This window comes from Salvelinus alpinus, chromosome 5 (genome assembly GCF_045679555.1).
Source record: "Salvelinus alpinus chromosome 5, SLU_Salpinus.1, whole genome shotgun sequence".
NCBI classification, from domain to species: domain Eukaryota; kingdom Metazoa; phylum Chordata; class Actinopteri; order Salmoniformes; family Salmonidae; genus Salvelinus; species Salvelinus alpinus.
The window spans coordinates 76,462,309-76,475,340 of NC_092090.1; the positions used below are offsets into that span (position 1 = coordinate 76,462,309).

The window sequence follows — 13,032 nt, forward strand, 5'->3', positions numbered from 1 at the left end:
GTCAGAACCGTCCAGAGTAGTGATGCTGGATGGCGGGCAAGTGCGGGCAGCGATCGGTTGAAGAGCATGCATTTAGTTTTACTTGCATTTAAGAGCAGTTGTAGGCCACGGAAGGAGAGTTGTATGGCATTGAAGCTCATCTGGAGGTTAGTTAACACGGGGTCCAAAGAAGGGCCAGAGGTATACAGAATGGTGTCGTCTGTGTAGAGGTGGATCAAAGAATCACCAGCAGCGAAAGCGACATCATTGATGTATACAGAGAAGAGTCGGCCCGAGAATTGAACCCTATGGCACCCCCATAGAGACTGCCAGAGGTCCGGACACAGGCCCTTCGATTTGACATACTGAACTCTATCAGAGAAGTAGTTGGTGAACCAAGCGAGGCAATCATTTGAGAAACCAAGGCTGTTGAGTCTGCCAATAAGAATGTTGTGATTGACAGAGTCGAAAACCTTAGCCAGGTCGATGAATACGGCTGCACAGGAATGTCTCTTATCGATGGCGGTTATGATATCGTTTAGGACCTTGAGCGTGGCTGAGGTGCACCCATGACCAGCTCTGTAACCAGATTGCATAGCGGAGAAGGTACGCTGAAATTCGAGATGGTCGGTAATCTGTTTGTTAACTTGGCTTTCAAAGACCTTAGAAAGGCAGGGTAGAATATATATAGGTCTGTGGCAGTTTGGGTCTAGAGTGTCTCCCCCTTTGAAGAGGGGGATGACCGCGGCAGCTTTCCAATCTTTGGGAATCTCAGACGATGCGAAAGAGAGGTTGAACAGGCTAGTAATAGGGGTTGCAATAATTTCGGCAGATAATTTTAGGAAGACAGGGTCCAGATTGTCTAGCCCGGCTGATTTGTAGGGGTCCAGATTTTGCAGCTCTTTCAGAACATCAGCTATCTGGATTTGGGTGAAGGAGAAGTGGGGGAGGTTTGGGCGAGTTGCTGTGGGGAGCGCAGGGCTGTTGACCGGAGTAGGGGTAGCCAGGTGAAAAGCATGGCCAGCTGTAGGAAAATGCTTATTTAAATTCTCAATTATTGTGGATTTATCGGTAGTGACAGTGTTTCCTAGCCTCAGTGCAGTGGGCAGCTGGGAGGAGGTGCTCTTATTCTCCATGGACTTTACAGTGTCCCAGAACCTTTTTGAGTTTGTACTACGGGATGCAATTTTCTGTTTGAAAAAGCTAGCCTTAGCTTTCCTAACTGCCTGTGTATATTGGTTCCTAACTTCCCTGAAAAGTTGCATGTCACAGGGGCTATTCGATGCTAACGCAGAACGCCACAGGATGTTTTTGTGCTGGTCAAGGGCAGACAGGTCTGGAGTGAACCAAGGGCTATATCTATTCCTAGTTCTAAATTTTCTGAATGGAGCATGCTTATTTAAGATGGTGAGGAAGGCACTTTTAAAGAATAACCAGACATCCTCTACTGACGGGATGAGGTCAATGTCATTCCAGGATACCCCGGCCAGGTTGATTAGAAAGGCCTGTTCGCTGAAGTGTTTTAGGGAGCGTTTGACAGTGATGAGGGATGGTCGTTTGACCGCAGACCCATTACGGATGCAGGCAATGAGGCAGTGATCGCTGAGATCTTGATTGAAAACAGCAGAGGTGTATTTGGAGGGCGAGTTAGTTAGGATAATATCTATGAGGGTGCCCGTGTTTACGGATTTGGGGTTGTACCTGGTAGGTTCATTGATAACTTTGTGTGAGATTGAGGGCATCAAGCTTAGATTGTAGGATGGCCGGGGTGTTAAGCATGTCCCAGTTTAGGTCACCTCGCAGCACGAGCTCAGAAGATAGGTGGGCGGCAATCAATTCACATATGGTGTCCAGGGCACAGCTGGGGGCAGAGGGTGGTCTATAGCAAGCGGCAACGGTGAGAGACTTGTTTCTGGAAAGGGGAATTTTTAGAAGTAGAAGTTCGAATTGTTTTGGTACAGACCTGGATAGTAAGATATAACTCTGCAGGCTATCTCTGCAGTAGATTGCAACTCCGCCTCCTTTGGCAGTTCTATCTTGCCGGAAAATGTTATAGTTAGGGATGGAAATTTCAGGGGTTTTGGTGATTTTCCTAATCCAGGATTCAGACATTAAGACATCCGGGTTGGCAGAATGTGCTAAAGCAGTGAATAAAGCAAACTTAGGGAGTAGGCTTCTAATGTTAACATGCATGAAACCAAGGCTTTTATGGTTACAGAAGTCAACAAATGAGAGCACCTGGGGAGTAGGAGTGGAGCTAGGCACTGCAGGTCCGGGATTAACCTCTACATCACCAGAGGAACAAAGGAGAAGTAGGATAAGGGTACGGCTAAAGGCTATAAGAACTGGCTGTCTAGCACGTTCGGAACAGAGAGGTAAAGGAGCAGGTTTCTGGGCACGATAGCATATATTCAAGGCATAATGTACAGACAAAGGTATGGTAGGAAGAGAGGAAGAGACTTGATGGAAATTCACAAATTGTATGATTATACACTATAGGTACAAATAAATAAAGTCATAATTTTGCTGCTCTCAGGATATAATGTGATTTTTTCTGTATGTCTGACAACAACTAAGAGCAATACAGACCATGAATTATATTCACTGAATGGTAGGTGTATATTAAATTCATAATGAAATAAAATAAAATATTGTGCTTCAATAAATGAAAAATATGGGTGGTAATGTTGCAAAAGCAATGGTTCGCTAACACTAATTGTTCAAACCTTTCATGTGGTAATTTGCTCAATGCTTGCTGCTCTCATAATGACTGTACTAACACCTGCATCATCCAATGAGGAATTACTTAAATGTTACACTGTCAGACTTGGTGATAGAAACCCTGTCTCCACCCCTTGAACATAAACAAGCCACTACAATAACTAGTTAATAAAGGGAGGGGAGAGGAGGTGAGGCTGTAGGACTGAATATTGCTGTCTGTCTTCAAATCAAGGAGGCAGTCTCAATGAAATGAGAGTCACTATTTTGATCAGTGGAAACAACTGGAAAAATCCCAGTGGTTCATAAGAAATGGTGCTGCTCCATACAGTATGAAACCCCCATTAAACAGACTATCTGATGTGTGGAGACATTTCACTGCATCTCATGTAGAAAGAAAAGCTGTGTACATTTGCAAATACTGTGCCAAATCATATGTGAAGAATGCAACAAAGATGCAGAATCATCTGGCCAAGTGCATAAAGTTCCCTCAGAACAAGCAACCTCTGACAAAAGTCAGAATCAGACACCTTATCGATAGCAACAGTTCATGGTCCTCCTGGAATCAGAAGTGTTTTTGACTCAATGGAGGAACTTAGTCAGAGAAATGCTGATGAATGTCTTGCTCAAGCTGTGTATGCAACTGGTTCACCTCTGATGCTCACAGGCAATGTGTATTGGAAGAGATTTCTGAATGTTCTTCGCCCAGCATACACCCCTCCAACCAGACATGCTTTCTCTACTAATTTGCTGGATGCAGAGTTCAAGTGAAGGTCAAGCAAATCGTAGAGAAAGCAGACTGTATTGCAATCATCTCTGATGGGTGGTTGAATGTTTGTTGGCAAGGAATAATTAACTACATCATCTCCACCCCTCAACCAGTATTCTACAAGAGCACAGACACAAGGGACAACAGACACACCAGTCTCTACATTGCAGATGAGCTGAAGGCAGTCATCGATGATCTTGGACCACAGAAGGTATTTGCACTGGTGACAGACAATGCTGTGAACATGAAGGCTGCTTGGTCTAAAGTGGAGGGGTCCTACCCTCACATCACACCCATTGGCGGTGCTGCTCATCCATTGAATCTGCTTCTCAAGGACTTCATGGCACTGAAAACAATGGATACACTCTACAAGAGTGCCAAGGAAATGGTTAGGTATGTGAAGTGTCATCAAGTTTTTTTTGTTTTTTTAACTAGGCAAGTCAGTTAAGAACAAATTATTATTTTCAATGACAGCCTAGGAACAGTGGGTTAACTGCCTTGTTCAGGAGCAGAACAGATTTTTACCTTGTCAGCTCAGGGATTCGATCTTGCAACCTTTCTGTTACTAGTCCAACTTTGCGCTTATGGTGAACGCCATGGTGTGGTATGTACCATACCTTGCCTTTCTCTCTGAGGAGCTGTTCTTGTGGTACCTTCTCGGCGTAACCTTTTGTTATCATCTCTTCCATGAAGCCTTTGTACTCTGCAGCGTAACCTTTGTCCTTCTTGAACTTCCTGATAATATTTAGAGCCCGCTGCTTTGTCATGTCACGGTTGTTTGGCAGGACTACATCTTTGTTGCGAAAGGGCAACGGTAGGCCAAAAACTGAGTTAAACTAACAACAAATGAATATTTCTCGATCAGGTAAATATAAATCATAAAGGTATGTACCTAATATTTCATCATATACATTCATATTTAATATATTTACACAAATGTACATGGAGCTCAGTATGTTCAGTCTTTTATACAAATATGTCCAAATCGGCTCTAACAGAAGGAATGAGATCAATTTACCACTTTTAGAATTTTCATAACAATGCTCTTTTGTTCGCATAGGAAGGCACCATTTGCATTCCAAACAGGAATGTATCATAATTGCAGCATGCAGCTGAAGGCATAATACATAACATGGGTATATAAATCTTGCTGCCAGCAGTACCTCCTCTACTGGAGACAAATTAAAACATGTGCCATACTTAGAAAGTGAAATGAGTGATGGGAAACATAAATCCGTTTGCTATCAAATGAACATCAACCATTCTCAATGTTTGTACACATTCTCTTTACGTCACATGATGGCCATGGATACATCATCCTCCTGCCATATTTCAATATATGACTTTTCTGTATAGACATCCGTTTTGTATGAGTGAGTTGTGGTTAGATCTTTATAACTGTCTCTATTGGCCTCAAGAACAGTGATCATTATGAATATTACAATCTATACACACTATTGGTGGTTAATAACCAGCAAGTAGTCCAGTAGCTGCTAATACCAGCCTATACACAACACACAGGAGGAGAGTCTCCATGTCTGAGGAATGACATGTCTCTAGTTCAGGACCAGTAGAAGGATATTATTGTCCTCAAATGAAAGACTGCGACTGAATTCCACCCCTTTTTGTTCATGTAGGATAGCTCACTGATATAAATCGTTTTGAATGCTGGCACCATGTTCCCCTAATCCTGCCTGGCTTAACACATTCACACATGCCTCCTTGCCTACATTTATTTTCCTTTCCGTTGCGGGAGCTGACAAAGGGAGGGAGGAGGAGAGGAGAAGAGAAAACAGATGGAGGCGGGTGGCATTTTTCTAATAGGAAAAGTGCCCTGACCCTTACAGTACCTGTTTGCTGAGTGGCTGTCGCCCCTGTTCTTTCCCTTGCCTGTTACACAGCATGAACACACGGCCCTCCCACACCAACACAAGCAGACACAGCATGGAGGGAGCTGAATTAGGTGTCTGCCAGTAGAAGGAGAGAAAAGAGGACAATCACAGAATACAGTGCAATGGTAATGGGGGAAGGGGGCATTTTGCCAAGTTACTCACTCTTACGGCTGCTTTATATAGTGCAGAGGACAGTATCTGCAATATGAATGGTCAGTCATATTAGTGTGCTGTCATACAATGTGTACTGTCATACGATGTGTACTGTCATACAATGCCAACATCAGTTGACAACCACTATGTCCATTTACGCTTGGTTTTGGATATTGACAGTATCTAATAATGTCAATGTCCCTACTTCTATAGCTATGTAACATACTACTGTAAATATACAGGGGATGATGGATAGTCATGTGAAAATGATAGAACTCCAATCTGTTATTCATATCCAATCTTCACAAAAATCACACCTGCTTTCCTATGAGTTTTTATTCAGCTGATTCAAAAACATGCTATAAATAGACAGCCATTTCCTGTACAACATAAATTGAGTGCATTGGTCTAAAAATCATGAGCCAGTCAATTGATGAAACTACTTCCATAGCTAGCCTTGATTATTTAGCCTGTACTACTTTGAAAGAGTGCTGTCCCATTTTTAGACAATATCAAGCTGCCTCATGGAAGTATGCGTCTTCCTTATAAGGATTATTTTAGTCAAACATCACCTCTGTGTATGATATAAGTGATTATTTTTGATAAATAACATCTATCCTTGAGAATAGGTGTGCCTGTTGGGAAATAAATAATGTTGAGGTACTTCAATATTCCCTTAAACATAAGACCTGTTAAAAGCATATGGTGATCAAGTGAATGCAATTAAGTGATTCTGCATCATGAAGCAAATGAAGGAACCCATACTTTAAAATCCAGGAAGGAACTGATACTTTTAAAAGCCTCTTAAAATTAAGCAGATATTTAGACAGAGTAAGATTCAGAGCCATATAGAGTAGACTATGCTATAGTGCTCTGTAAACAATAAGCAACTAAAAGGAGGGCAAAAATATGTCATGTGAAGTGTAAATAAAATCTAAATGGAAATGTAAGTTTCCATAGTAGAGCCTAGATAGAAATCTGCCCTGTGAAGCCTATATGCTATGTGATCAAAATCACCATGGCTGCATTTTTCATAGCCTTAGTGGGGTGGTATACCCCACACAGCCATGAAATATTTGTTCCAGGTGTTGTATCAGACAGGATAATCATGTAGATTTTTTATTTATTTATTGCAATTTTCATAGAAATGTAATTTTGTCATAAAATGGAAAGCTGTCTTGTTACACGTCATGGAGAAGTGCCGCAAAAGAAAGTCTACTAATGCTGTTGGACTTTTTGCTACATTGGTATAGTATGAGGATCAAAAACAGGAACATAATCTTGTAATTATGTTTCTGACACCCATTATTTAGTAACTACCATTCACAAGTTTAATGACAATTAAATTGCACGGTGATCGTATAATTTCATAAAATGAACAAAAGCTAAATATAAAAAAAGACTACACATAACATGTATCAGTTGCATTTATACAAGTACAATAAGCTCTCAATATCATCCAAGGATAACAAAAGTGAAAAGCAGGGTCATTTGTAATCAACAGCAGATAACCGTAACAAATGTGCAGATATAAATTAGGTTTATACTCACAAACAGGATTAATATATCCAATCACTTTGTTCTAATGTGATAATGTTCATTTAAAACAACAGTAAGAACAGTCAAACAGAGGATGGAAGTTGAACTCAGTCTCCGTTGACTCAGAGGTTTACAGTGCATCCCTGTGGAAAACATTGACCTATGACTCCCAAGCAGCTGTACAGTACGTTTTTAGGATTGATAACGTTAATTTAAAACAACAGTAAGAACAGAGTCAAACAGAGGATGGATATTTAACTCAGTCTCCATTTGCTCCGAGAGGTTTACAGTTTATCTCTGTGGAAAACATTTACCTGACTCCCAAGCAGCTGGAGAGTGTGTTTTTAGGATGGAGTTAACGGATTATACCTCACATTCTCTGGATCCTGAGATTGTGCAGGTGTAGGCCCTTGTCTCATTTACCAATGCATCCATGGTCTGAGAGTTTGTATAAGTCAAATAATACTCTTGTAACTGAGAGTTAAGGTTAAGCTTCTGCTTCCGGGCCTTTTTTCTGTGCTTGCGGTTGACTGAGTGCTGCTGCAGCTGCCTCATGCTATTGGGGTAGCGCTTCCATGAGACATAAATTACCAGCAGGATCAATGACACAGAGAGAAATAGGGCTACACTGCCTGCAATGATTTTATGGAAGGCCATTTGCTCAACCTCTAGTTCTGGGAAAAATGATGAGGATTCTGGAGAGATTGAGGTCATGAGTATGGACTCCCTTGTTTCTTTTTCTGTCACAATGGGAGAGACAGGTTGTGGAGTGAGTCTTTGTACTGTTGATGCAGATATATCTTGGGTAGTTGTGGTCGTGGAAGGAGGAGGTGTGGTAGGCTTTTTTGTGTCCACATCTGAGGCTGTGGTTTGCCTCATGATCGTAGCTGTGGTTTGCTCTACAACTGATATGTTCACACAGATTGTGTAGTTCCTCACTATGTCCATTACTCTGTCTCCCTGAACTGACTTGGGGCTGCTGCATATAATTTTGATGTCCTTTGAGCCTCTGAAGTTCTTCAGCCAGGTCACCAGGGGGCAGATGGTAGGGCTGCAGTCCCAGGCATTACCCACCAGGCTGATGGTGGTGAGGGAGACCCAGGCTGAAACCACATCCTGAGACATGTTGCTCAGCTTGTTGGATTCAAGATGGAGTATTTGTAAGTTTGGCATACACTGGAAAACAGCTGGGTCCAGGATCTGGATGTCATTTCCTGAGAGGTCTAATTTCTGCAGCGTATGCCAGATCCATGGCAGGCCCTGATTGACGGCTCGTATCCGGTTCCATTGCAAGTAGAGGACCTGTAGATTGCTAAGGCGTGGGAAAAGAAACAAATTAATCCTTGAAAATTGATTATGCTCCAGATGAAGCTCTTTCAACTTGAACAACCCCAAGAAGGTGGTGCGGAATAGGGTGCGTAGGTGATTGTAACCCAGGTCCAGGAACTCCAGGCTGCGACACTCCAGAAAAGTCCGTACAGGTATACTGTTGAGACCATTGGACCGTAGGTGAAGGTTTTGGAGCTTACGCAGACCATAGAAATGACCTGGCTGCAGAGACTGTAGCTGGTTGTAGGAAAAATCAAGATTGCGCAGGTTTGGTACAGCATTGAAAGCCTTATTGTGTAAAAGTGTGATCTTGTTGGAGCTAAGAATCAGTTCTTTGAGCCTACGCACGCCCTGGAAGGCTAAGCTATCTATGGCGGTGATGGAATTGTGGTCCAGGTAGAGCCAGATGAGCTGGTTGAGATGAGCGAATTGGTAAGGCAGCAGAGTCACTAAGCGGTTGAAGCGCAGGGACAGACCCTGGCATCCAGTAGAGATGTTTTCTGGGATGTCTTGAAAAATGCCAGACTCGCAATAAACAATCTTCACTTCGCAGCGACAACTTGCTGGGCACATTCTCTCCCCCTTGCTGAGCAGCAGAAGAAAAGACATCAGGAGAAAAAAATATGACAGCCTCCTGTCCCAAACTAGGGAACCTGTAGAAGAGAAGAGATTGAGTGCATGGGGCTATCAAAGCACATACCCCCCATTTCAATATGGTGCCCTGTCACTGTGCAATGTCCATGACAAAGTGGATTGATTTTCAGACCGATTTTTTTTTTGCAGTGGCATTCTGTGAAGTGACAATCCGGTAAAGTATGGGTGATGGGTGTTTCTTTCTAAGCCAGAAATGCACAGCAGTAGATTACGGACTCTGAAGAACTTTCACATTTCGCATCGTATCAGCTCAAAATAATTACATTGTTTTCACTTTAAATCTAACACAAATGGAACATGGCTAATTTCTATGTAATGTACCAAATATAAAAAAGGAAAGACATATTTATCAGTGACCAATCAATTTGTCTTTTTTTACATCTGGATTAAAAAACCCTATATAATACATTTTCTGGTTGTACATTGAATAGGAAAAGCAAGCATCAACAAATGTCATGTAACAAAACTTCAAAGCGCCATGTAACTTTAATGAAATAGATAGATTTGTCATTTCATTTCGTTTCATTGGTGGTCACTTACTCATGGCGTTAGTAAAATAGCGGCAATCCTTTCAGCACCAGGGAACTGTCCAAATAATTAATTTAACTCCTTTCATTTGAAACACGCCTGCTCTTCCACTAGAAAACTCAAATTATTGCCTGAATTGCCTCACGAGTTTCAAGAGAGATGCTCACAAATGTGTATCACTGATGATAAGTACGGCATATTTTAAATCAGAATAAAAGACAACAAATAGCGTAAGTAATCTTCCCAACCGTTCAATATATCCGCGGAGGATCAATGAGACGAGGCATAATGCACTCCTCCCCAAATAGTCTATTGGACTGGTATAGTGTCTTCTCCTGGACGCAGAAAAAAGCGAATTACTGTCTATGCGCAATAAACAATTCCGTTTGAGCGTGTCTGATTGCACAACCAAGTGCAACTGCAACACCTTGCTCTCTCTCGCGCTCTACGCACACATGAACGCACACTTGCTAACACACACACACACAGAGACAGAGAGAATTCCACTGTAAAAGAATCGGTAACATTCGAGTTAATGAAATAAATCCATACTGTGCATTATTTATTGAATGTTGAAATATCAACGTACTTCAACATACTCCGACTATGAAAGATCTATATCTAATTACAAAAGATACCTTATTCACGAGAAATTCAGGAGAAAGAAATGTAGTCTCCACAATCTGCCAGCTAACATGGGTGAAACATCGAAAGACTAATATCGCTGTTGTATAGTAGGCCTACTTCCCACAGTATATATAAATAGCATCACAATAAAAGACTACACAATATTAATGTTCTGGACATGTTTCATGGGAAGTTGCAAGAAGTTTCATGTGTCCAGTTCTCTGAGGGTTAGGAGAATATTCCACCAATGTCCCACCAAACATACACAGAACATGGTTGTCATAACATAAGATATTGTTCTATACATGTTTCATGGGAACATTACAAGAACATTTCTGTGTATCAGTTGTCAGGCTGTAGCCTGATAGTCCCAAAGAAGTGTCCCCCTTTTACTGTGCCAATCAAGGCCCTGATTGGTGAACCACTGACAGCACTTTGTCAGTTGGCAAGGTAAGGGATACTCACACATAGTGCTTTCAATTTATTTGACACACAAGATTACACTGTGCATGTTCATTTATACAGTAATTATTGTTCAACAGTACTCACCTGGGATTTTAACTCACAAGCTCTTGGTTCACTGTACACCAATCTGCTATACCACCATGTCCGTCTCAGGTATTGGTTAATCTGACTATTAGTTGTCTATTGTTGGTGGTGCATGTTAACCTGTTTTAATGATACTCCAATAACAAACACCTTAACCACTGTCCCAATAAGGGATATCTCTGGGACATGCTTATTGGGCCAGTGCAGTTAGGCCCTGTCCAGAATAAACCCTATGCCCATCTCCCTAGGCACTTGTATAGATCTGAAACAACTTGATAGGGGTAAGCAATAGGGTAAACACACTTCGAAGTAAATCTCAGCTCTGTTAAAAGTACACTCAATAAACACTTTTATTGATAATAGTATCATTAAAACAGTTTAACATTCCCCACCAACATTAGACAACTATACTGAAAGCCCTTAAATTGCTGAAATAAGTTAATCAAATCAATGATGAGAATAGTCAGATTAACCAATACCAGAGACGGACATGGTGGCGTAGCGGGAAGAACGAAGTATGTATGTAAGTTGAAAACACTATGTTAAAATCAGTGTGCATCCCTAACCTTGCCAGCAGACAAAGAGCTGTGACTGGATCAGTGGTTCACCAATTAAGGCCTTGATTGGCTCGGCAACAGTAACAAGGCATGATGTGTTATGAAACCATTTTTTGGGAGACTGTTTCTTTGGGACCATCACGCGACATCCTGACAACTGATACACATATGTTCCTGCAACGTTCCCATGAAACATGTCTAGAACAATATCTTACGTTCTGAGAACATGACAACCATGTTCTGTGTATGTTTAGTGTGAAGTTGGACTATTCTAACACACAGAAAACTGGACACATTCGTTCTTGCAACGTTACCATGAAATGTGTTTAGAACATTGATATATTTTATTGTGAGAACATGTCAACCATGTTTTGTGTATGTTTGGTGGGATGTTGATGGAATTTTCTCCTAACCCTCAGAAAACTGAAAACATGAATGTTCTTGCAACGTAACCATGAAGCGTGTCTAGAACATGTGCAGGTCAGCAATAACAGAGAGAACAATCTCTCCTAATATCTCAATGCATTTGGGAAATCAGTGCCGTTTATACTGACAGGATAAAAGGACATTTTGGCCTTCTGCGATTTCTTATCAGACATAAGATTGGATTTGAGTTTTTAAATCTCTAGCCACCACACGTCAGGACGGACATGATGGCACTATAATTTTGTAATGGGTCGTTGTTCACACAGTGGGTCATGTGAACTCTGCCACCAATGCTCAGCAGTGTTTTTAATTGATAATTTCATCAAAAACTGTCACACCCGTCTTTGTGCTTGTCTCCACCCCCTCCAGGTGTCGCCCATCTTCCCCATTATCCCCAGCAGACAGTGTTCTGTCTGTTGCCAGTTCGTCAAGCCTACGGTACCAGCGGTTTTCCCCTTGCTCCTGTCTTTATATAGTTCCTGTTTTGACCATTCTGCTAGCCGTTCTGTATCTTGTCACACCACCATGGATTATTGACCTCTGCCTGCTGTGACCCCGAGACTGTGTGCCATTCTGTACCTTATGGACTCTGATCTGGATTACTGACCTCTGCCTGCTCTTGACCTGTTGTTTTGCCTGCCCCCTGTTCTAGTAATAAACTTTTGTTACTTCGACACTGTCTGCATCTGGGTCTTCTCCTGAAACGTGATAAGAACAAAGATTCATTGACATGTCCCATATTTATTTGAGGAAAAAACAATACAAATCTTGTGTGTGCACTGACCTCTGGTTTTGTCTGTCATGAGAGAAGAAACAATCTTACAGTATATTGACGTAAGTCACTGTTACATATGCTTCTTGGCCTTTTCACCCTGGGGAGAAAAATAAAACAGATTTACTGTTAAGTCATGACAACTTGTGACATAATGATGACGATGATACTAGAGCAACCAGTAACGGACAAGATCAACAGTTGTCCTTTTCTGTTTGAGTTTTACAGTGTATTTCAGTTATCTGGGTCAATTACAGTACCTTTATGATATTCCCCAGCTCCAGTAGCGTCTGTTGATAGTGGGGTTCCATGCTTTTCATGCTCCCAGGCTTGACTATCTGTTTGTGGATCCCAGGGGTGCCTGCATCCTTCACCATCTGAAGTTATTCTCCTGTAGAATAGCAACCACCAACATCACCCAGAATTAGCATACAGGGACTGTAGATCTTTAACTAAAGCATTTACACTGAAGAAAACTATATATAAACGCAACATGCAACAATTTCAAAGATTTTATTGAGTTACAGTTCATAAAAGGAA

General features: G+C 41.6%; 1 protein-coding gene across 1 annotated transcript; it reads right to left on the reverse strand.

Annotated features, from left to right (window-relative positions):
• Positions 1 to 5,865: 5,865 nt before the first annotated feature.
• Positions 5,866 to 9,957, reverse strand: LOC139576834 (leucine-rich repeat transmembrane neuronal protein 4-like). The gene is made up of 2 exons (XM_071403354.1): positions 9,574 to 9,957; positions 5,866 to 9,032 (listed from the first exon to the last, which is right to left on the reverse strand). Exons 1-2 carry the CDS (start codon positions 9,575 to 9,577, stop codon positions 7,414 to 7,416), a joined length of 1,623 nt encoding a protein of 540 aa, XP_071259455.1. The 5' UTR covers positions 9,578 to 9,957; the 3' UTR covers positions 5,866 to 7,413.
• Between the last annotated feature and the right edge of the window lie 3,075 nt (positions 9,958 to 13,032).